Source organism: Salmo salar, unplaced genomic scaffold, assembly GCF_905237065.1.
Source record: "Salmo salar unplaced genomic scaffold, Ssal_v3.1, whole genome shotgun sequence".
Classification (NCBI taxonomy): domain Eukaryota; kingdom Metazoa; phylum Chordata; class Actinopteri; order Salmoniformes; family Salmonidae; genus Salmo; species Salmo salar.
The window spans coordinates 182,974-205,162 of NW_025548214.1; the positions used below are offsets into that span (position 1 = coordinate 182,974).

The 22,189-nt window shown below is 42.6% G+C and overlaps 1 protein-coding gene across 1 annotated transcript in view; it reads right to left on the reverse strand.

Moving 5' to 3' along the window:
- The window catches only part of LOC106561862 (transient receptor potential cation channel subfamily M member 1), a gene marked incomplete at its 5' end in the record, with an annotated part of 116,245 nt that extends 100,217 nt beyond the window's left edge, over nt 1-16,028 (reverse strand). Inside the window, one exon of the mRNA XM_045712055.1 lies at nt 15,918-16,028. Within this exon, the coding sequence (XP_045568011.1) occupies nt 15,918-16,028 (111 nt within the window). The remainder of the gene's footprint in view (nt 1-15,917) is intronic.
- Between the last annotated feature and the right edge of the window lie 6,161 nt (nt 16,029-22,189).

The window sequence follows — 22,189 nt, forward strand, 5'->3', positions numbered from 1 at the left end:
GCTACTTTTAATCTGTGGATACCAGAGTCAGGGGAACTAGTTGGTACTAGAGTACTGTTTTCTCAGCACCTTCAAGATAGGAAGCTGTACTTATTCCAGATATGCGTCTCCTGGCTGAGGTCCACATCCAAATCCTGATAGGCTTTATGATATGTTGTAAATTAGAATGATTTGAGTTTTCACCACACGCTCAATAAATTTGACAAATATGAAATTCATATTTTTTCTTCGTGTGCAAATTATTTTTGGATTCCCTCCAGATATCCTGGCCTATGTGGACATCTTGTTTTGGAAAAAAACAATCCTTGAGGCTATCGGCATCTTTCAATGCTTCCTATCAAAACATCCAATAGGATCATAATGGACCTTCCTGGACTATGATCAATTTCCACCACTGCACCCCTCTACAAGCTTGAACCAGAAAATGGCTGATCATTCTTCAGCTATAGATGAGCTTAATTTTTTTATTTCTTTAACTTCTCTATGGTATGGGGCAGTATGTTGACGTCCGGATGAAAGGCGTGCCCAAATTAAACTGCCTGCTACTCAGACTCAGAAGGTAGGATATGCATATTATTAGTAGATTTGGATGGAAAACACTCTGAAGTTTCTAAAACTGTTTGAATGATGTCTGAGTATAACAGAACTCATATGGCAGGCAAAACCATGAGAAAAATCCAACCAGGAAGTGGGAAATATGTTTTTTCAAGTGATTGCCTTTACAGTATACAGTGACTTAGGGTTCATTTTGCACTTCCTAAGGCTTCCACTAGATGCCAACAGTCTTTAGAAAGTTGTTCCAGGCTTCTATGGTGAACAGAGAGCAAACAAAGGAAATTGGAAGTTGTTGACTCAGGAAAGGACATGACTTCATTGGTGCGCATTCACGTGAGAGTAAGCTGTGTTCCATTACATTTTTCAAGACATTGGAATCATCCGGTTGGAATATTATTTGAAGTTTTATGTTAAAAAGGCCCTAAAGATTGATGCTATACATCGTTTGACATGTTTCTACGAATGTAAATAGAACCTTTTTTGACTTTTCATCGTGAAATATTCGGCGTGCTTCCTACATTTGGAGTAGCTTACTGAACGCGCAAACAAGGAGGTATTTGGACATAAATTATGGACTTTGTCGAACAAAACAACATTTATTGTGGACCTAGGATTCCTGGGAGTGCATTCTGATGAAGATCATCAAAGGTAAGTGAATATTTATAATGCTATTTATGATTTTAGATGACTCCAAAATGGCGGGTATCTGTATTGCCTGGTGTATTTTTCTGAGCGCCGTACTCAGATTATTGCAAAGTGTGCTTTCCCCGTGAAGCTTTTTTGAAATCTGTCACAGCGGTTGCATTAAGGAGATGTTTATCTATAATTCTTTGAATGACAGTTTAATATTTTATCAATATTTTATGATGAGTATTTCTATAAATTGATGTGCTCATTCACCGGAAGTTTTTGAAGGAAAAACATTTCTGAACATTACAGGCCAATGTAAAATGGGCTTTTTGGATACAAATATTAACTTTATCGAGCAAAACATTCATGTATTGTGTAACATGAAGTCCTATGAGTGCCATCTGATGAAGATCAAAGGTAGTGCTTAATTTTAGCTGTATTTCTATTTTTTGTGACACCTCTTCTTGCTAGGAAAATGGCTGTGTGGTTTTTCTTGTCAAGGTGATGTCCTAACATAATCTAATGTTTTGCTTTTGCCGTAAAGCCTTTTTGAAATCAGACAATGTGGTTGGATTAATGAGAGTCTTATCTATAAAATGGTGTATAACACTTGTATGTGTGAGAAATTTGAATTATGAGATTTTGGTGGTTTTGAATTTGCCGCCCTGCTATTTCACTGGCTGTTGAATAGTGTGTCCCACAGGTGGGATGGTCGTGTCCCGCAGGTGGGATGGTCACGTCCCACATACCCAAGAGAGGTTAACTAGAGAAGTCAGTTATGAACAAATTCTTATTTACAATGACAGCCTACCGGGGAAAAGTGTGTTAACTTCCTTGTACAGGGCAGAATGACCGATTTTTACTTTATCAGCTCAGGGATTCGATCCAGCAACCTTTCACATACTGGCCCAACGGTCTAACCACTAGGCTACCTGCCACCCCAAAAATTGATATAAATGGATGTGTATCGGAATCAGAAAGAAGGAGAAGAATCATTCATGGAGTGCCTGCCTTCTTCCCCCGCGTCCGGACTTATGACTTTCAAAACAATTTGAGCCCATGTACCAGCTGCCTTCTGCGTGGGCTTGGGTGTTCCCTCCATGGATGTGGATCTCCCTCCAGCTACCTATACTGGATGGAAGCAGGGTGAACAGGCAAGGGCTTGGGGGTTATTATCCTTGATGATCTTTTTGGCCTTCCTTTGACATTGGGTGGTGTAGGTGTCCTGGAGGGCAGGTAGTTTGCCCCCGGTGATGTGTTATGCAGACCTCACTACTATCTGGAGAGCCTTGCAGTTGTGGGCAGTGCAGTTGCCGTACCAGGCAGTGATACAGCCCGACAGGATGCTCTCGATTGTGCACCTGTAAAACTTAGTGAGGGTTTTTGGGGACAAGACAAATTTGTTCAGCATCCTGAGGTTGAAGAGGCGCCTGTTGCGCCTTCTTCACCACGCTCTCTGTGTGCGTGGACCATTTCAGTTTGTCCGTGATATGCACACCGAGTAACTTAAAACTTTCCACCTTCTCCACTACTGTCCCGTCAATGTAGATAGGGGGCTGCTCCCTCTGCTGTTTCCTGAAGTCAACAATCATCTCCTTTGTTTTGCTGACATTGAGTGAGAAGTTATTTTCCTGTCACCACACTCCGAGGGCCCTCACCTCCCCCCTGTAGACTGTCTCGTTGTTGTTGGTAATCAAGCCTACCACTGTTGTGTCGTCTGCAAACTTGATGATTGAGTTGGAGGCGTGCATGGCCACGCAGACGTGGGTGAAAAGGGAGTACAGGAATTCCAGGACCTAGTTGCACAGGGCGGGGTAAAGACCCAGGGACTCAAGCTTAATGATGAGTTTGGAGGGCACAATGGTGTTGAATGCTGAGATGTAGTCAATGAACAGCATTCTTACACAGGCATTTCTCTTGTCCAGATGGGATGGGGCAGTGCGCAGTGTTATGGCGATTGCATTGTCTGTGGACCTATTGGGCCGGTAAGCAAATTTGAAGTGGGTCTAGGATGCCAGGTAAGGTGGAGGTGATCCTTGACTAGTCTCTCAAAGCACTTCATGATAACAGAAGTGAGTGCTACAGGGCGAAAGTAATTTAGTTCAGTTAGCTTCAATTTTTTTGGTACAGGAACAATGGTGGCCATCTTGAAGCATGTGGGGACAGCAGACTCGGATAGGGATTGATAGAATATGTCCGTAAACACACCAGCTAACTTGTCTGCGCATGCTCTGAGGACGCGGCTAGGGATGTCATCTGGGCCGGCAGCCTTGCGAGGTTCAACACATTTAAATATTTTACTCACGTCGGATACAGAGAAGGAGAGCCCACAGTCTTTGGTAGCGGGCTGCGTCTGTGGCACTGTATTGTCCTTAAAGCGCGCAAATACGTTTTTTTATTTGTCTGCAAGCAAGACGTAGATGTCTACAACGGGCCTGGATTTCTTTTTGTAATCCGTAATTGTCTGTAGACCCTGCCACACACGTCTCGTGTTTGAGCCGTTGAATGGAGACTCCACTTTGTCTCTATACTGGCACTTTGCTTGTTTGATTGACTTATGGAGAGAATAACTACACTGTGTTCGGCCATATTCCCAGTTGCCTTGCCATGATTAAATTCGGTGTTAACCTGTTAGGGCTAGGGGGCAGTATTGACACGGCTGGATAAAAAAACATACCCGATTTAATCTGGTTACCACTCCTACCCAGTAACTAGAATATGCATATACTTATTAGATATGGATAGAAAACACCCTAAAGTTTCTAAAACTGTTCGAATGGTGTCTGTGAGTATAACAGAACTCATATGGCAGGCAAAAACCTGAGAGATTCCTTTACAGGAAATGGCCTGTCTGACCATTTATTGGCTTTCTTTGACATCTCTTTCCAAAACAAAGGATCTCTGCGGTAACGTGACACTTCCCACGGCTCCCATAGGCTCTTAGAGCCCAGGAAAAAGCTGAATGTCGTCATTCCAGCCCCAGGCTGAAACACATTATCGCCTTTGTCAAGTGGCCGATCAGGGGACAGTGGGCTTAGGCGTGTGCACTGGTCGCCCCCGTCTTTCTTTTTATTCCTCTATTTACCAAAACGCAGATTCCCGGTCGGAATATTATCGCTTTTTTACGAGATAAATTGCATAAAAATTGATTTTAACCTGTTAGGGCTAGGGGGCAGTATTGACACGGCTGGATAAAAAAACATACCCGATTTAATCTGGTTACCACTCCTACCCAGTAACTAGAATATGCATATACTTATTACATATGGATAGAAAACACCCTAAATTTTCTAAAACTGTTTGAATGGTGTCTGTGAGTATAACAGAACTCATTTGGCAGGCAAAACCCTGAGACATTTTCTGACAGGAAGTGGATACCTGATGTGTTGTATTACCTTTAAACCTATCCCATTGAAAAACACAGGGGCTGAGGAATATTTTGGCACTTCCTATTGCTTCCACTAGATGTCACCAGCCTTTACAAAGTGTTTTGAGTCTTCTGGAGGGAGATCTGACCGAACAAGAGCCATGGAACGATGATGGCCCATTAGACACCTGGCGCGCGAGTTCATGTTGGGTACCCTCGTTCCAATACGTTATAAAAGAGTATGCATTCGTCCACCTTGAATATTATTCATGTTCTGGTTAAAAAAGGCCCTAATGATTTATGCTATACAACGTTTGACATGTTTGAACGAACGTAAATATATTTTTTCCCCTCGTTCATGACGAGAAGTCCGGCTGGCTTAGATCATGTGCTAACAAGACGGAGATTTTTGGACATAAATGATGAGCTTTTTTAACAAAACTACATTCGTTATGGACCTGTGATACCTGGAAGTGACATCTGATGAAGAGAATCAAAGGTAATGGATTATTTACATAGTATTTTCGATTTTAGATCTCCCCAACATGACGTCTAGTCTGTATCGCAACGCGTATTTTTCTGGGCGCAGTGCTCAGATTATTGCAAAGTGTGATTTCCCAGTAAGGTTATTTTTAAATCTGGCAAGTTGATTGCGTTCAAGAGATGTAAATCTATAATTCTTTAAATGACAATATAATATTTTACCAATGTTTTCTAATTTTAATTATTTAATTTGTGGTGTTGACTTGACTGCCGGTTATTGGAGGGAAACGATTTCCTCAACATCAATGCCATAGTAAAACGCTGTTTTTGGATATAAATATGAACTTGATAGAACTAAAAATGCATGCATTGTCTAACATAATGTCCTAGGAGTGTCATCTGATGGAGATTGTAAAAGGTTAGTGCATCATTTTAGCTGGTTTTATGGTTTTGGTGACCCTGTCTTTGAATTGACAAAACATTACACACAACTCTTGTAAATGTACTGTCCTAACATACTCTAAATTTATGCTTTCGCCGTAAAACCACGCAGTCGCAGTCTTACCACGCTTCGCTCCACAGGTAATACTCCACTTCGCTACATTACAACGGCTTGATTTGTTTGATCTGAGCAATTCATCTTAGCTAGCTACATAGCCGTCTTTGTATCAAAGATAATTGTGTAGTTTAGAGTAACTGAGTAATTATCGAGGCTAGCTATCTTCGTCCTCCTAACGTAGTCAACACTGCTAGCTGCTAGCTAGCTAGTCATCACTGTTAGCTAGCCAACTTCTACCGACTAACAGCACCGCAGAAACTATTACATTACAACGCAACGACTTGATTAGTGTGGTGTTAGTGTTAGTTAGCCAGCTACATAGTTGTCTGTGCTGTCTCTGTATCTAAGATAATTGTGTAGTTTGAGTTTGAGTATTATCGAGGTGTGCTAGCCAGCCGCGACGCGGCGCCAGACTTACTCAACACACCTAGTCATCATTAACCCACTGCCAGATAGCCATCCGTTACCGACTAGCAGCGCTGTAGTTACTAATACTTCACAACGGAACGATTTGACTAGTGCAGTGTTACCTAGCGAGCTACCTAGTTGTCTTTGTCATAGCTTGATAATTGTTAATTGATAATTGTTAGCTAGCCAGCCATCGAGGTTAGCTAGCCAGCTATTTCCGTCCCCCGCGACGCCATTTTTCCTAACCTAGCCAACTATTACCGACGAGCAGCATTGTTGAAACTAAATACACTACAAGGAACGTCTTGATTAGTGTTATGTTAGCTAGCTAGCTACAAAGTTGCTTTGTATCATGACAAGGTGTAGTACTGAAACTACCGAGGTTACCTAGCCAGCTACACGTTCAAAGTCAACAACGCAGCCACTGCTAGCTAGCCTACTCCACCAGCCAGCAGTACTGTATCATTTTAGTCAATAACATTTTTGCAACGTAAGCTTAACTTCCTGAACATTCGAGACGTGTAGTCCACTTGTCACTCCAATCTCATTTGCATTAGCGTAGCCTCTTCTGTAGCTTGTCTACTATGTGTCTGCCTATCCCTGTTCTCTCTCCTCTGCACAGGCCATACAAACGCGCCACACCGCGTGGCCGCTGCCGCTCTAACCTGGTGGTCCCAGCGCGCACGACCCACGTGGAGTTCCAGGTCTCCGGCAGCCTCTGGAACTGCCGGTCTGCGGCCAACAAGGCTGAGTTCATCTTAGCCTATGCTACCCTCCAGTCCCTAGACTTCCTGGCGCTGACGGAAACATGGATCACCACAGATAACACTGCTACTCCTACTGCTCTCTCCTCGTCTGACTACGTGTTCTCGCATACCCCTAGAGCATCGAGCCAGCGGGGTGGTGGCACTGGAATCCTCATCTCTCCCAAGTGGACATTCTCTCTTTCTCCCCTGACCCATCTGTCTATCTCCTCATTTGAATTCCATGCTGTCACAGTTACCAGCCCTTTCAAGCTTAACATCCTTATCATTTATCGCCCTCCAGGTTCCCTTGGAGAGTTCATCAATGAGCTTGACGCCTTGATAAGTTCCTTTCCTGAGGATGGCTCACCTCTCACAGTTCTGGGTGACTTTAACCTCCCCACGTCTACCTTCGACTCATTCCTCTCTGCCTCCTTCTTTCCACTCCTCTCCTCTTTCGACCTCACCCTCTCACCTTCCCCCCTACTCACAAGGCAGGCAATACGCTTGACCTCATCTTTACTAGATGCTGTTCTTCCACTAATCTCATTGCAACTCCCCTCCAAGTCTCCGACCACTACCTTGTATCCTTTTCCCTCTCGCTCTCATCCAACACTTCTCACTCTCCCCCTACTCGGATGGTATTGCGCCGTCCCAATCTTCGCTCTCTCTCTCCCGCTACTCTCTCCTCCTCCATCCTATCATCTCTTCCCTCTGCTCAAACCTTCTCCAACCTATCTCCTGATTCTGCCTCCTCAACCCTCCTCTCCTCCCTCTCTGCATCCTTTGATTTCCTCTGTCCCCTATCCTCCAGGCCGGCTCGGTCCTCCCCTCCTGCTCCGTGGCTCGACGACTCACTGCGAGCTCACAGAACAGGGCTCCGGGCAGCCGAGCGGAAATGGAGGAAAACTCGCCTCCCTGCGGACCTGGCATCCTTTCACTCCCTCCTCTCTACATTTTCCTCTTCTGTCTCTGCTGCTAAAGCCACTTTCTACCACTCTAAACTCCAAGCATCTGCCTCTAACCCTAGGAAGCTCTTTGCTACCTTCTCCTCCCTCCTTAATCCTCCTCCCCCTCCCCCCCTCCTCCCTCTCTGCGGATGACTTCGTCAACCATTTTGAAAAGAAGGTTGACGACATCCGATCCTCGTTTGCTAAGTCAAACGACACTGCTGGTCCTGCTCACACTGCCCTACCCTGTGCTTTGACCTCTTTCTCCCCTCTCTCTCCAGATGAACTCTCGCGTCTTGTGACGGCCGGCCGCCCAACAACCTGCCCACTTGACCCTATCCCCTCCTCTCTTCTCCAGACCATTTCCGGAGACCTTCTCCCCTACCTCACCTCGCTCATCAACGCATCCTTGACCGCTGGCTACGTCCCTTCCGTCTTCAAGAGAGCGAGAGTTGCACCCCTTCTGAAAAACCTACACTCGATCCCTCCGATGTCAACAACTACAGGCCAGTATCCCTTCTTTCCTTTCTCTCCAAAACTCTTGAACGCGCCGTGCTTGGCCAGCTCTCTTGCTATCTCTCTCAGAATGACCTTCTTGATCCTAATCAGTCAGGTTTCAAGACTGGGCATTCAACTGAGACTGCTCTTCTCTGTGTCACGGAGGCTCTCCGCACTGCTAAAGCTAACTCTCTCTCCTCTGCTCTCATCCTTCTAGACCTATCTGCTGCCTTTGATACCGTGAACCATCAGATCCTCCTCTCCACCCTCTCCGAGCTGGGCATCTCCGGCACCGCGCACGCTTGGATTGCGTCCTACCTGACAGGTCGCTCCTACCAGGTGGCGTGGCGAGAATCTGTCTCCGCACCACGTGCTCTCACCACTGGTGTCCCCCAGGGCTCTGTTCTTGGCCCACTCCTATTCTCGCTATACACCAAGTCACTTGGCTCTGTCATATCCTCACATGGTCTCTCATATCATTGCTATGCAGATGACACACAATTAATCTTCTCCTTTCCCCCTTCTGACAACCAGGTGGCGAATCGCATCTCTGCATGTCTGGCAGACATATCAGTGTGGATGACGGATCACCACCTCAAGCTGAACCTCGGCAAGACGGAGCTGCTCTTCCTCCCGGGGAAGGACTGCCCGTTCCATGATCTCGCCATCACGGTTGACAACTCCCTTGTGTCCTCCTCCCAGAGTGCTAAGAGCCTTGGCGTGACCCTGGACAACACCCTGTCGTTCTCCACCAACATCAAGGCGGTGACCCGATCCTGTAGGTTCATGCTCTACAACATTCGCAGAGTACGACCCTGCCTCACACAGGAAGCGGCGCAGGTCCTAATCCAGGCACTTGTCATCTCCCGTCTGGATTACTGCAACTCGCTGTTGGCTGGGCTCCCTGCCTGTGCCATTAAACCCCTACAACTCATCCAGAACGCCGCAGCCCGTCTGGTGTTCAACCTTCCCAAGTTCTCTCACGTCACCCCGCTCCTCCGCTCTCTCCACTGGCTTCCAGTCGAAGCTCGCATCCGCTACAAGACCATGGTGCTTGCCTACGGAGCTGTGAGGGGAACGGCACCTCCGTACCTTCAGGCTCTGATCAGGCCCTACACCCAAACAAGGGCACTCCGTTTATCCACCTCTGGCCTGCTCGCCTCCCTACCTCTGAGGAAGCACAGTTCCCGCTCAGCCCAGTCAAAACTGTTCGCTGCTCTGGCACCCCAATGGTGGAACAAGCTCCCTCACGACGCCAGGACAGCGGAGTCAATCACCACCTTCCGGAGACACCTGAAACCCCACCTCTTTAAGGAATACCTAGGATAGGATAAAGTAATCCTTCTAACCCCCCCCCCCCATAAAAGATTTAGATGCACTATTGTAAAGTGGTTGTTCCACTGGATATTATAGGTGAATGCACCAATTTGTAAGTCGCTCTGGATAAGAGCGTCTGCTAAATGACTAAAATGTAAAATGTAAAACCTTTTTGAAATCGTAAAACATGGTTAGATTAAGGAGATGTTTATCTTTCAAAGGGTGTAAGATAGTTGTATGTTTGAAAAATTTGAATTTTGACATTTATTTGGTTTCAAATTTGCCGCTCTTGAAATGCACCTGCTGTTGATAGGGTGCACCACGGGTGGCACGCTAGCGTCCCACATAGCCCCAAGAAGTTAAACAGCGGTTGACATGCTTCGAAGTACGGTAATGGAATATTTAGAATTTTTTGGTCACGAAATGCGCCATGCTCGTAACCCTGATTTACCATTTCGGATAGTGACCTGAACGCACGAACAAAACGCCGCTGTTTGGATATAACGATGGATTATTTGGGACCAAACCAACATTTGTTATTGAAGTAGAAGTCCTGGGAGTGCATTCTGACGAAGAACAGCAAAGGTAATAACATTTTTGTTATAGTAAATCTGATTTTGGTGAAGGCTAAACTTGCTGGGTGTCTAAATAGCTAGCCCGTGATGGCTGGGCTATGTACTTAGAATATTGCAAAATGTGCTTTCACCAAAAAGCTATTTTAAAATCGGACATATCGAGTGCATAGAGGAGTTCTGTATCTATAATTCTTAAAATAATTGTCATGCTTTTTGTGAACGTTTATCGTGAGTAATTTAGTAAATTGTTAGTAAATTCCCGGAAGTTTGCGGGGGGGGTATGCTAGTTCTGAACGTCACACGCTAATGTAAAAAGCTGGTTTATGATATAAATATGAACTTGATTGAACAAAACATGCATGTATTGTATAACATAATGTCCTAGGAGTGTCATCTGATGAAGATCATCAAAGGTTAGTGCTGCATTTAGCTGTGGTTTGGGTTTATGTGACATTATATGCTAGCTTGAAAAATGGGTGTCTGATTATTTCTGGCTGGGTACTCTGCTGACAAAATCTAATGTTTTACTTTCGTTGTAAAGCCTTTTTGAAATCGGACAGTGTGGTTAGATTAACGAGAGTCCTGTCTTTAAAATGGTGTGAAATAGTCAAATGTTTGAGAAATTGAAGTAATAGCATTTCTAAGGTATTTGAATATCGCGCTACGGGATTCCACTGGCTGTTGAGTAGGTGGGACGATTTCGTCCCACATACCCTAGAGAGGTTAATGATTTATTAATTGGCAAGATTAGCAAATTCAGGCATGACATGCAAGCAACAAATGCTGACACCACATTCAAGTATACCTGACCAAATTATGAAAGACAAGCATTGTAATTTTTAGTTCCATGAAGTGAGTGTGGAAGAGATGAAAAAATAATTGTTGTCTTTCAACAATGACAAGCCTCCAGGGTCTGACAATCTGGATGGAAAATTACTGGAGGATGATAGCAGACGATATTGCCCCTCCTATTTGACATTTCTTCAATTTAAGCCAAAAGTTATTCCCCTACCTAAGGATAGTAAATGCCTCATTACTGGCTCAAACAGCCGACCAAGGAGAGCTGTGTTTTCTTTGTTTAGCTAGGCCAGGGTGTGATAGGAGAGTGGGCATTCTATGTTTTTGTTTCTATGTTTTGGCCGGGTATGGTTTCCAATCAGAGGCAGCTGTCTATCGTTGTCTCTGATTGGAAGCCATACTTAGGCAGCCTGTTTTTCCTTGTGTTTTCGTGGGATCTTGTATTTGTGCAGCTGTGTTTATGCAGCCCCAGTTTGTTTCAGTTTCACCTGTTTTCTTGTTTGGTTCGGGTTCACTAAATAAATATGTGGAACTACCGGCACGCTGCGCCGTGGCTAATTTATGACAGGGAATTCGAAGACAGCACTCGTGACACCCTTTATAAACTTTTGGAATAAATGGTGTTTGACCAGATACAATGTTATTTTACAGTAAACAAATTGACAACAGACTTTCAGCACGCTTATAGGGGAGGACATTCAACAAGCACAGCACTTACAGAAATGACTGATGATTGGTTGAGATAAATTGATGATACAAATATTGAGGGGGCTGTTTTGTTAGACTTAAGTGATACTTTTGACATTATCAATTAGTCTGTAACTGGAAAAATGTGTTATGGCTTTACACCCCCTTCTATATTGTGGATAAAGAGTTACCTGTCTAACAGAACACAGAGGGTGTTCTTTATAGGAAGCCTCTTCAACAAAATCCAGGTAGAATCAGGAATTCCCCAGGGCAGCTGTCTTGGCCCCTTTTTAAAATCTTTACAAATGACATGCCACTGGCTTTGAGTAAAGCCATTGTGTCTATGTACGCAGATGACTAGACACTTTACACATCAGCTACCACAGTGACTGAAATGACTGCAACACTTAACAAAGAGCTGCAGTTAGTTTCAGAGTGGGTGGTAAGGAATATGTTCGTTCTAAATATTTCAAAAACTAAAGGCATTGTATTTGGGACAAATCCAAACCCTAAACCTCAACTAAATATTGTAATGAATGATGTGGTAATTGAGCAAGTTGAGAAGTCTAAACAACTTGGAGTTACCCTGGATTGTACCTGTCATGGTCAAAACATATTGATACAACAGTAGCTAGGATGGGGAGAAGTCTGTTCATAAAAGCGCTGCTCTGCATTCTAAACAGCGCTATCAACAAGGCAGGTCCTACATGCCCTAGTTTTGTCGCACCTGGACTACTGTTCAGTCATGTGGTCAGAGGGACTTAGGAAAATAGCAATTGGCTCAGAACAGGGCAGCACGGCTGGCTCTTGGATGTACACAGAGAGCTAATTTAATCACTTGCATGTCTATCTCTCCTGGCTCAAACTGGAGGAGAGATTGACTTCATCACTGCTTGTATTTGTGAGAGGTATTGACATGTTGAATGCAACGAGCTGTCTGTTTGAACTACTGGCACATAGCTCGGACACCCATGCATATCCCAATAGACGTGCCCCCCTAGACGCCCCATCACAGTCCCCAAGTCCAGAACAGCAGCAGCTATTTGGCATCCATAATAAATACAATACAAATAAGATATCCTGTTGCCTAGTCACGTTATCCTTACCTATATGTACAAATCTACCTAAAGTTTTACCTGGTACTCCCTGTACATAGACATGTTATTACCTGGAGGAATGTTATTATCTGGCACTTCCTGTTAATAGCCATGTTATTACATGGTACTTCCTGTACATACCCATGTTATTACATGGTACTTCCTGTATATAGCTATAGTTTTACCTGGTACTCCCTGTACATAGCCATGTTATTACCTGGAGGAATGTTATTATCTGGCACTTCCTGTAAATAGCCATGTTATTACCTGGTACTCCCTTTATATAGCCATGTTATTACCTTGTACTTCCTGCATATAGTCATTTTATTACATTGTACTTCCTGCACACAGCCATGTTATTTTAACTTGGTATTGCTATTCACTGTGTATTTATTCCTCTTGTCACTTTCTATTTACTTTAATTTTTTTTATCTTGAACTCTGCATTGTTGGAAAGGGACCCATAAGTAAGCATTTCACTGTTAGTCTACACCTTTAGTTTACAAAGCATGTGACAAATACATTTTAACTTGAACTCATGAAGGAGATGCTGAGCACAGCCAATCACTAACACTACAGGCAGAATCATTTTTTTATTTATTTTTTTACATTTTTTTGTCATTTAGCAGACGCTCTTATCCAGAGCGACTTACAGTAGTGAATGCATACATTTCATTTCATGGATTTTTTTTGTTATTATTATTTGTTTTGTACTGGCTTCCCGTGGGAATTGAACCCACAACCCTGGCGTTGCACACACCATGCTGGCGTTGCAAACACCATGCTCTACCAATTGAGCCACAGGGAATCACCTGTTGAACATCAGCCAGTCACTAACACTACAGGCAGAATCACCTGATGAACATCAGCCAATCACTAACACTACAGGCAGAATCACCTGATGAACATCAGCCAATCACTAACACTACGGGCAGAATCACCTGTTGTACATGGAGCAGTGATAGCTCCCTGCATGACAAGAGACCATTGGTTAGCCAGCTAGTCAGTTAGCCAGTCAGTTAGTCAGTCAGTCAGCTAGTCAGTTAGACTGTCAGTTAGACAGTCAGCCAGCTTGACAGTCAGTCAGTCAGTTAGACAGTCAGTTAGTCAGTCAGACAGTTAGTCAGTCAGACAGTTAGTCAGTTAGACAGTCAGACAGTCAGTCAGTTAGACAGTCAGTTAGTCAGTCGGACAGTTAGTCAGTTAGACAGTCAGTTAGTCAGTCGGACAGTTAGTCAGTTAGACAGTCAGACAGTTAGTCAGTTAGACAGTTAGTCAGGCAGTTAGTCAGTCAGTTAGACAGTTAGTCAGTTAGACAGTTAGTCAGTTAGACAGTTAGTCAGTTAGTCAGCCAGTTTGACAGTCAGTCAGTTAGACAGTTAGTCAGTTCGACAGTCAGACAGTCAGTCAGTCAGTCAGTTAGACAGTCAGACAGTCAGTTAGTCAGTTAGTCAGTCAGTTAGTCAGCCAGCTTGACAGTCAGTCAGTCAGTTAGTCAGTCAGTTAGTCAGTCAGTTAGTCAGTTAGTCAGTTCGACAGTCAGACAGTTAGTCAGTCAGTCAGTTAGACAGTCAGACAGTTAGTCAGTTAGTCAGTTAGACAGTCAGACAGTCAGACAGTTAGTCAGTTAGTCAGTTTGACAGTCAGTCAGACAGTCAGTTAGTCAGTTAGACAGTCAGACAGTTAGTCAGTTAGTCAGTCGGACAGTTAGTCAGTCAGACAGTCAGTCAGTTAGTCAGTCGGACAGTTAGTCAGTTAGTCAGTCGGACAGTTAGTCAGTTAGTTAGTCGGCGTCAGTCAGTTAGACAGTTAGACAGTCAGTCAGTTAGACAGTCAGCAGTTAGTCAGTTAGACAGTCGGACAGTTAGTCAGTTAGTCAGTTTGACAGTTAGTCAGTTAGACAGACAGTCAGTTAGTCAGTTAGACAGTCAGACAGTTAGTCAGTTAGTCAGTCGGACAGTTAGTCAGTCAGACAGTCAGTCAGTTAGTCAGTCGGACAGTTAGTCAGTTAGTCAGTCGGACAGTTAGTCAGTTAGTTAGTCGGACAGTAAGTCAGTTAGACAGTTAGTCAGTTAGTCAGTTCGACAGTCATACAGTTAGTCAGTTAGTCAGTCGGACAGTTAGTCAGTTAGTCAGTCGGACAGTTAGTCAGTTAGACAGTCAGTCAGTTAGTCAGTTCGACAGTCATACAGTTAGACAGTTAGTCAGTCAGTTAGTCAGCCAGCTTGACAGTCAGTCAGTCAGTTAGTCAGTCAGTTAGTCAGTCGGACAGTTAGTCAGTTAGACAGTTAGTCAGTTAGTCCGTTCGACAGTCATACAGTTAGACAGTTAGTCAGTCAGTCAGTTAGTCAGTTCGACAGTCATACAGTTAGACAGTTAGTCAGTCAATTAGTCAGTCGGACATTTAGTCAGTTAGACAGTCAGTCAGTTAGTCAGTCATACAGTTAGTCAGTTAGACAGTCAGTCAGTTAGTCAGTTAGACAGTCATACAGTTAGTCAGTTAGACAGTCAGACAGTTAGTCAGTTCGACAGTCATACAGTTAGACAGTTAGTCAGTCAGTCAGTTAGACAGTCAGACAGTTAGTCAGTTAGTCAGTCGGACAGTTAGTCAGTTAGACAGTCAGACAGTTAGTCAGTTAGTCAGTTCGACAGTCATACAGTCAGTCAGACAGTCAGTCAGTTAGACAGTCAGACAGTCAGTCAGTTAGACAGTTAGTCAGTTAGACAGTCAGACAGTTAGTCAGTTAGTCAGTCAGACAGTTAGTCAGTTAGACAGTCAGACAGTCAGTCAGTTAGACAGTCAGACAGTCAGTCAGTTAGTCATTTCGACAGTCATACAGTTAGTCAGTCAGTTAGTCAGTCAGTTAGTCAGCCAGCTTGACAGTCAGTCAGTCAGTTAGTCAGTCGGACAATTAGTCAGTCAGACAGTTAGTCAGTTAGACAGTTAGTCAGTTAGTCAGTTCGACAGTCATACAGTTAGACAGTTAGTCAGTCAGTCAGTTAGACAGTCAGACAGTTAGTCAGTTAGTCAGTCAGACAGTTAGTCAGTTAGACAGTCAGACAGTTAGTCAGTTAGTCAGTCAGACAGTCAGTCAGTCAGTTAGTCAGTTAGACAGTCAGACAGTCAGTCAGTCAGTTAGACAGTCAGACAGTTAGTCAGTCAGTTAGACAGTCAGACAGTTAGTCAGTTAGACAGTCAGACAGTCAGACAGTCAGTCATTTAGACAGTCAGATAGTTAGTCTCCTCTTACCTTATTGGAGGCACTGGATGCAGAGCGTTTGATGGAAACTTCGTTGAAATGAGCCGCTGGCCCACTTCCCTCCGGCTCCCTTCTCCATTGTCGTGTCAGTTCTCCATGTGTCTGGTGGCACCTCACAGATGGGCCCTTTCTGGTAGCACCTCACAGATGGGCCCTTTCTGGTAGCACCTCACAGATGGACCCTTTCTGGTGGCACCTCACAGATGGGCCCTTTCTGGTAGCACCTCACAGATGGACCCTTTCTGGTAGCACCTCACAGATGGGCCCTTTCTGGTAGCACCTCACAGATGGACCCTTTCTGGTGGCACCTCACAGATGGGCCCTTTCTGGTGGCACCTTACAGAAACATAATCTCTGGTTCTAATTCACAGCAACGTAGCTCGGTATCGTGTAGTGTCTCAGCACAGCATGCCTTGTCAATAGAGACGTCCTCTGTCTGCTGTTTAAAAGTCAGCAGTAGCAGTAGCAACAGCGAATATTCAGCAGATCTATGGCAGAGCAGAGTCACCGGGGAGTCAGAGCAGAGAGAATTAAAGTGTCCAGAACAGAGCATCCTATCCCTCCTTTCCTCAGCCCTCTCTGCCGCTCCAGTAGCAACTGACAAGATACAGAGACACAGGATAGAAATCACTAGATGACATGTGGCTGGGATGCAGCTTTGGACCTCTCCTCTCCTCTGCAGCATGGCGCTCTAATCGGGCTTAATGCCACAGCTGTTGGAGCTTCAGTCTAATGGATGGAGATTTAGCAAATGGTTATTGAAGGTAAATCTACTTTGGCACAATGCTGCACACCAGACACCCCCCCCCCTTTACACCACTGCCCCAAAAAAGGCTTATAAAGAGAGAGGGCATGGAAGCTAGGGAGCTAAGAGACTAGGGTTAGCAGTGTCAGAAAGAGCTGGGACAGCCCTAAGTGTCCTGCCTGCTGAAATTCAGCATCACTACGTCAAGGGAAATATAGTATTCTTTCTAACAAAGATATCTAAATATATTTCAGGATGTTGTGTATCTCTTGACACAATACCTTCTGACACTATAATACCTTCTGACACTATTTACCCATTATACAATGTATTCTGACACTATTTACCTTCTGACACTCTGGGCGGCAGGTAGCCTAGTGGTTAGAGTTTGGGATAGTAATGAACCTAGCGGTTCTCTACAATACCTTCAGACAAGCTATTTACCCACTGGGTTCTTAACGCTTGAAAAAAAAAACAATACCTTCTGATACTATTTACCCATTGTACAATGCTTTGACACTATTTACCCATTCTACAATACCTTCAGACACTATTTACCCATTCTACAATACCTTCAGACACTATTTACCCATTCTACAATACCTTCTGACACTATTTACCCATTCTACAATACCTTCAGACACTATTTACCCATTCTACAATACCTTCTGACACTATTTACCCATTCTACAATACCTTCAGACACTATTTACCCATTCTAAATACCTTCAGACACTATTTACCCATTCTAAATACCTTCAGACACTATTTACCCATTCTACAATACCTTCTGACACTATTTACCCATTCTACAATACCTTCAGACACTATTTACCCATTCTAAATACCTTCAGACACTATTTACCCATTCTACAATACCTTCAGACACTATTTACCCATTCTACAATACCTTCTGACACTATTTACCCATTCTACAATACCTTCAGACACTATTTAACCATTCTACAATACCTTCAGACACTATTTACCCATTCTACAATACCTTCTGACACTATTTACCCATTCTACAATACCTTCAGACACTATTTACCCATTCTACAATACCTTCTGACACTATTTACCCATTCTACAATACCTTCAGACACTATTTACCCATTATACAATGTATTCTGACACTATTTACCTTCTGACACTCTGGGCGGCAGGTAGCCTAGTGGTTAGAGTTTTGGGATAGTAACTGAAAGGTTGCTAAATCGAATGCCTGAGCTGACAAGTTAAAAATATGTCGTTCTGCCCCTGAACAAGGCAGTTAACCCACTGTTCCTAGGCTGTCAATGTAAATATGAATTTTTCTTAACCGGCTTGCCGAGAAAAATAAAAAACTATATCTTCTGATACTATTCACTCATTGTAAATGCTTTGACACTATTTACCCATTCTACAATACCTTCAGACACTATTTACCCATTCTACAATACCTTCAGACACTATTTACCCATTCTACAATACCTTCTGACACTATTTACCCATTCTACAATACCTTCAGACACTATTTACCCATTCTACAATACCTTCTGACACTATTTACCCATTCTACAATACCTTCAGACACTATTTACCCATTCTACAATACCTTCAGACACTATTTACCCATTCTACAATACCTTCAGACACTATTTACCCATTCTACAACACCTTCAGACACTATTTACCCATTCTACAATACCTTCAGACACTATTTACCCATTCTACAATACCTTCGGACACTATTTACCCATTCTACAATACCTTCGGACACTATTTACCCATTCTACAATACCTTCAGACACTATTTACCCATTCTACAATACCTTCAGACACTATTTACCCATTCTACAATACCTTCAGACACTATTTACCCATTCTACAATACCTTCAGACACTATTTACCCATTCTACAATACCTTCAGACACTATTTACCCATTCTACAATACCTTCAGACACTATTTACCCATTCTAAATACCTTCAGACACTATTTACCCATTCTACAATACCTTCTGACACTATTTACCCATTCTACAATACCTTCTGACGCAATTTACCCTCTGACATTGTTTACACATTCTACAATATCTCCAGACACAATTTACCTCTGATCTATTTACATTTCTACAATATCTTCGGACACCATTCTGACACCACCTCCATCGCATGAAAGCAAAGGCTAGCTTTTCAACAGAAATTTGCATCCTGCAGCACAAACTCTGTAAGTCCATGGAGAGAAAGCACCTCTCCCCACTGACCACTGCACTGAAACACTGTCACCGATTCCACAATAATTGGAATCAATAACATTTTTCACGCTGGCCATGCTTTCCACCTGGCTACCCCTATCCTGCTCAACAGCCCTGCACCCCCACAACAACTTGCCCAAGCCTACCCTTTGACACTATTTTCCCATTCTACAATACCTTCGGACACTATTTACCCATTCTACAATACCTTCGGACACTATTTACCCATTCTACAATACCTTCAGACACTATTTACCCATTCTACAATACCTTCGGACACTATTTACCCATTCTACAATACCTTCGGACACTATTTACCCATTCAGACACATTTACCTTCAGACACTATTTACCCATTCTACAATACCTTCAGACACTATTTACCCATTCTACAATACCTTCGGACACTATTTACCCATTCTACAATACCTTCAGACACTATTTACCCATTCTACAATACCTTCTGACACTATTTACCCATTCTACAATACCTTCGGACACTATTTACCCATTCTACAATACCTTCAGACACTATTTACCCATTCTACAATACCTTCTGACACTATTTACCCATTCTACAATACCTTCGGACACTATTTACCCATTCTACAATACCTTCAGACACTATTTACCCATTCTACAATACCTTCGGACACTATTTACCCATTCTACAATACCTTCGGACACTATTTACCCATTCTACAATACCTTCAGACACTATTTACCCATTCTACAATACCTTCAGACACTATTTACCCATTCTACAATACCTTCAGACACTATTTACCCATTCTACAATACCTTCAGACACTATTTACCCATTCTACAATACCTTCAGACACTATTTACCCATTCTACAATACCTTCTGACACTATTTACCCATTCTACAATACCTTCTGACGCTAATTTACCCATTCTACAATACCTTCTGACACTATTTACCCATTCTACAATACCTTCTGACACTATTTACCCATTCTACAATACCTTCTGACACTATTTACCCATTCTACAATACCTTCTGACACTATTTACCCATTCTACAATACCTTCAGACACTATTTACCCATTCTACAATACCTTCAGACACTATTTACCCATTCTACAATACCTTCAGACACTATTTACCCATTCTACAATACCTTCTGACACTATTTACCCATTCTACAATACCTTCGGACACTATTTACCCATTCTACAATACCTTCGGACACTATTTACCCATTCTACAATACCTTCAGACACTATTTACCCATTCTACAATACCTTCTGACACTATTTACCCATTCTACAATACCTTCGGACACTATTTACCCATTCTACAATACCTTCAGACACTATTTACCCATTCTACAATACCTTCTGACACTATTTACCCATTCTACAATACCTTCGGACACTATTTACCCATTCTACAATACCTTCAGACACTGTTTACCCATTCTACAATACCTTCGGACACTATTTACCCATTCTACAATACCTTCGGACACTATTTACCCATTCTACAATACCTTCAGACACTATTTACCCATTCTACAATACCTTCAGACACTATTTACCCATTCTACAATACCTTCAGACACTATTTACCCATTCTACAATACCTTCAGACACTATTTACCCATTCTACAATACCTTCAGACACTATTTACCCATTCTACAATACCTTCTGACACTATTTACCCATTCTACAATACCTTCTGACGCAATTTACCCATTCTACAATACCTTCTGACACTATTTACCCATTCTACAATACCTTCTGACACTATTTAACCATTCTACAATACCTTCAGACACTATTTACCCATTCTACAATACCTTCTGACACTATTTACCCATTCTACAATACCTTCAGACACTATTTACCCATTCTACAATACCTTCAGACACTATTTACCCATTCTACAATACCTTCAGACACTATTTACCCATTCTACAATACCTTCGGACACTATTTACCCATTCTACAATACCTTCAGACACTATTTACCCATTCTACAATACCTTCTGACACTATTTACCCATTCTACAATACCTTCTGACACTATTTACCCATTCTACAATACCTTCGGACACTATTCCCTATACCTTCAGACACTATTTACCCATTCTACAATACCTTCGGACACTATTTACCCATTCTACAATACCTTCAGACACTATTTACCCACTATACCTTCGACACTATTTACCCATTCTACAATACCTTCTGACACTATTTACCCATTCTACAATACCTTCTGACACTATTTACCCATTCTACAATACCTTCGGACACTATTTACCCATTCTACAATACCTTCTGACACTATTTACCCATTCTACAATACCTTCAGACACTATTTACCCATTCTACAATACCTTCAGACACTATTTACCCATTCTACAATACCTTCAGACACTATTTACCCATTCTACAATACCTTCAGACACTATTTACCCATTCTACAATACCTTCGGACACTATTTACCCATTCTACAATACCTTCTGACACTATTTACCCATTCTATACCTTCAGACACTATTTACCCATTCTACAATACCTTCAGACACTATTTACCCATTCTACAATACCTTCAGACACTATTTACCCATTCTACAATACCTTCAGACACTATTTACCCATTCTACAATACCTTCAGACACTATTTACCCATTCTACAATACCTTCTGACACTATTTACCCATTCTACAATACCTTCTGACACTATTTACCCATTCTACAATACCTTCAGACACTATTTACCCATTCTACAATACCTTCAGACACTATTTACCCATTCTACAATACCTTCAGACACTATTTACCCATTCTACAATACCTTCAGACACTATTTACCCATTCTACAATACCTTCAGACACTATTTACCCATTCTACAATACCTTCAGACACTATTTACCCATTCTACAATACCTTCAGACACTATTTACCCATTCTACAATACCTTCAGACACTATTTACCCATTCTACAATACCTTCAGACACTATTTACCCATTCTACAATACCTTCTGACACTATTTACCCATTCTACAATACCTTCTGACACAATTTAACCATTCTGACACTATACTTTCTTACACAACTTATCCATTCTACAATAACTTCAGACACTATTTGCCATTTCTACTACAATACCTTCTGACACTATTTACCCATTACTTCTGACACTATTTACCCATTCTACAATACCTTCTGACACTATTTACCCATTCTACAATACCTTCTGACACTATTTACCCATTCTACAATATCTTCTGACACTATTTACCCA